At 44.4% G+C, this 1,314-nt stretch overlaps 1 protein-coding gene across 1 annotated transcript; it reads right to left on the bottom strand.

Annotated features, from left to right (window-relative positions):
- Positions 1-81: 81 nt before the first annotated feature.
- LOC118732786 lies at positions 82-526 on the bottom strand (the record flags this gene model as incomplete). Its single annotated transcript, XM_036461896.1, has 1 exon — positions 82-526. A coding segment is annotated over exon 1 (445 nt), but the record flags the coding sequence as incomplete, so codon positions are not given.
- Between the last annotated feature and the right edge of the window lie 788 nt (positions 527-1,314).

Raw genomic sequence — 1,314 nt, 5'->3', positions numbered from 1 at the left:
AAAAAAACCGACTTTACTTTCGGATCGCTCTTCGTGACGGATGACATTGTCACGGCCGGATGTCAGATGCATGGAACCTACCGATCGGTTTGCCATTCAAGTCCTCTAAATCGTACAAAGCATTGCCTACCTTTCGCAGAACACGACACTTGATATATCTAGGCAAGAATTTAGCATTTATGCCTTGCTTAAAATTGCTAAGAGTGAAGTTTTTCCGGAATACTTCTTGTCCTTCCCGGTAATTCACAACCCGCGTACGTTTTTTGTGCGTGTTCGCTGCTCTGTCTTGCGCTAGCTCAAGGTTCTTTCGTATGTGTTCGCGAATGTTTGCTAACTTGTCAGCTCTGCTAGTAATCGGGACTTCGACTTGTCTTAGGCTAACCAGTTTCTCCAGTATGCTATAGGCTGAGGCATGTTGTATCATATTTTGTCCAAATAATGCGTAGTAAGGCGAGCTCTGTATCGACGTATGGTAATCGCGTCTTAAAACCGACAGAATTTCGGGAATATGTTTGTCCCAGTCCATGTGATCTTGTTTGTATTTCAGGAATATTCTAACTTTCGAAACAATCTCTCTGTTCACGCGTTCAGAGGCGTTAGCCTGCGGGGAGTATAACCCCGTCTTAATGTGAACAACCCCATAGTTTTCAAAAAACTACTGCATCTCCTTCGAAATAATTGCTTCCCGTTATCACTATGGACGAATTGAGGGACCCCGAAAGCTGGAAAAATCTCTGTACTAAAGATGCTAATTACGTTTGCCGACGTCGCGTTTTGCATCGCCCTCAAAAATACGTATTTGGAAAAATGGTCTAGCACTATTAACAAAAACTGGTTTCTTCGCTTTGAACCTGGATATGGACCTAAGAAATCGCAATAAAGACGCTGGAATGGCCTCTCGGATACGAAGGCATTGCCCATAGGTGGTCTGGACATTTGATTGGTGGCTTTCACAGCTTTGCAGGGTTCGCAACGGTTTACATAGAGGCGTATGTCCTTTGCCATTTGCGGCCAAAAATATTTCTGCCGAAAACGCTCTAAAGTCTTTTGCCAACCTCCATGGTAACTAGCATTGGAATCATGTGAGCATTTGATTGCGAGCTCCGTTAGCCCTTCCGGTAACCACAAACGCCAGAGCGAATCCTCTTCGTCTTCCACACCTCTTCGAAGCATCACTCATTTGTAAACTCTATTTTCGACTATGCGTAAATCGGGTAGCCCTTCTTGATTGTTTTTAATTGTTTCACGAAGCTCCGAGTACTCTGCGCCGTCGAATTCCGGTGATGCCAAGTCAATTTCCAGAGGTGTGGTAGA

Source organism: Rhagoletis pomonella, unplaced genomic scaffold (genome assembly GCF_013731165.1).
Source record: "Rhagoletis pomonella isolate Grant_MI unplaced genomic scaffold, Rhpom_1.0 Rhpom_scaffold_28139, whole genome shotgun sequence".
Lineage (NCBI taxonomy): Eukaryota > Metazoa > Arthropoda > Insecta > Diptera > Tephritidae > Rhagoletis > Rhagoletis pomonella.
This window is presented reverse-complemented; position numbering and strand designations above follow the sequence as displayed.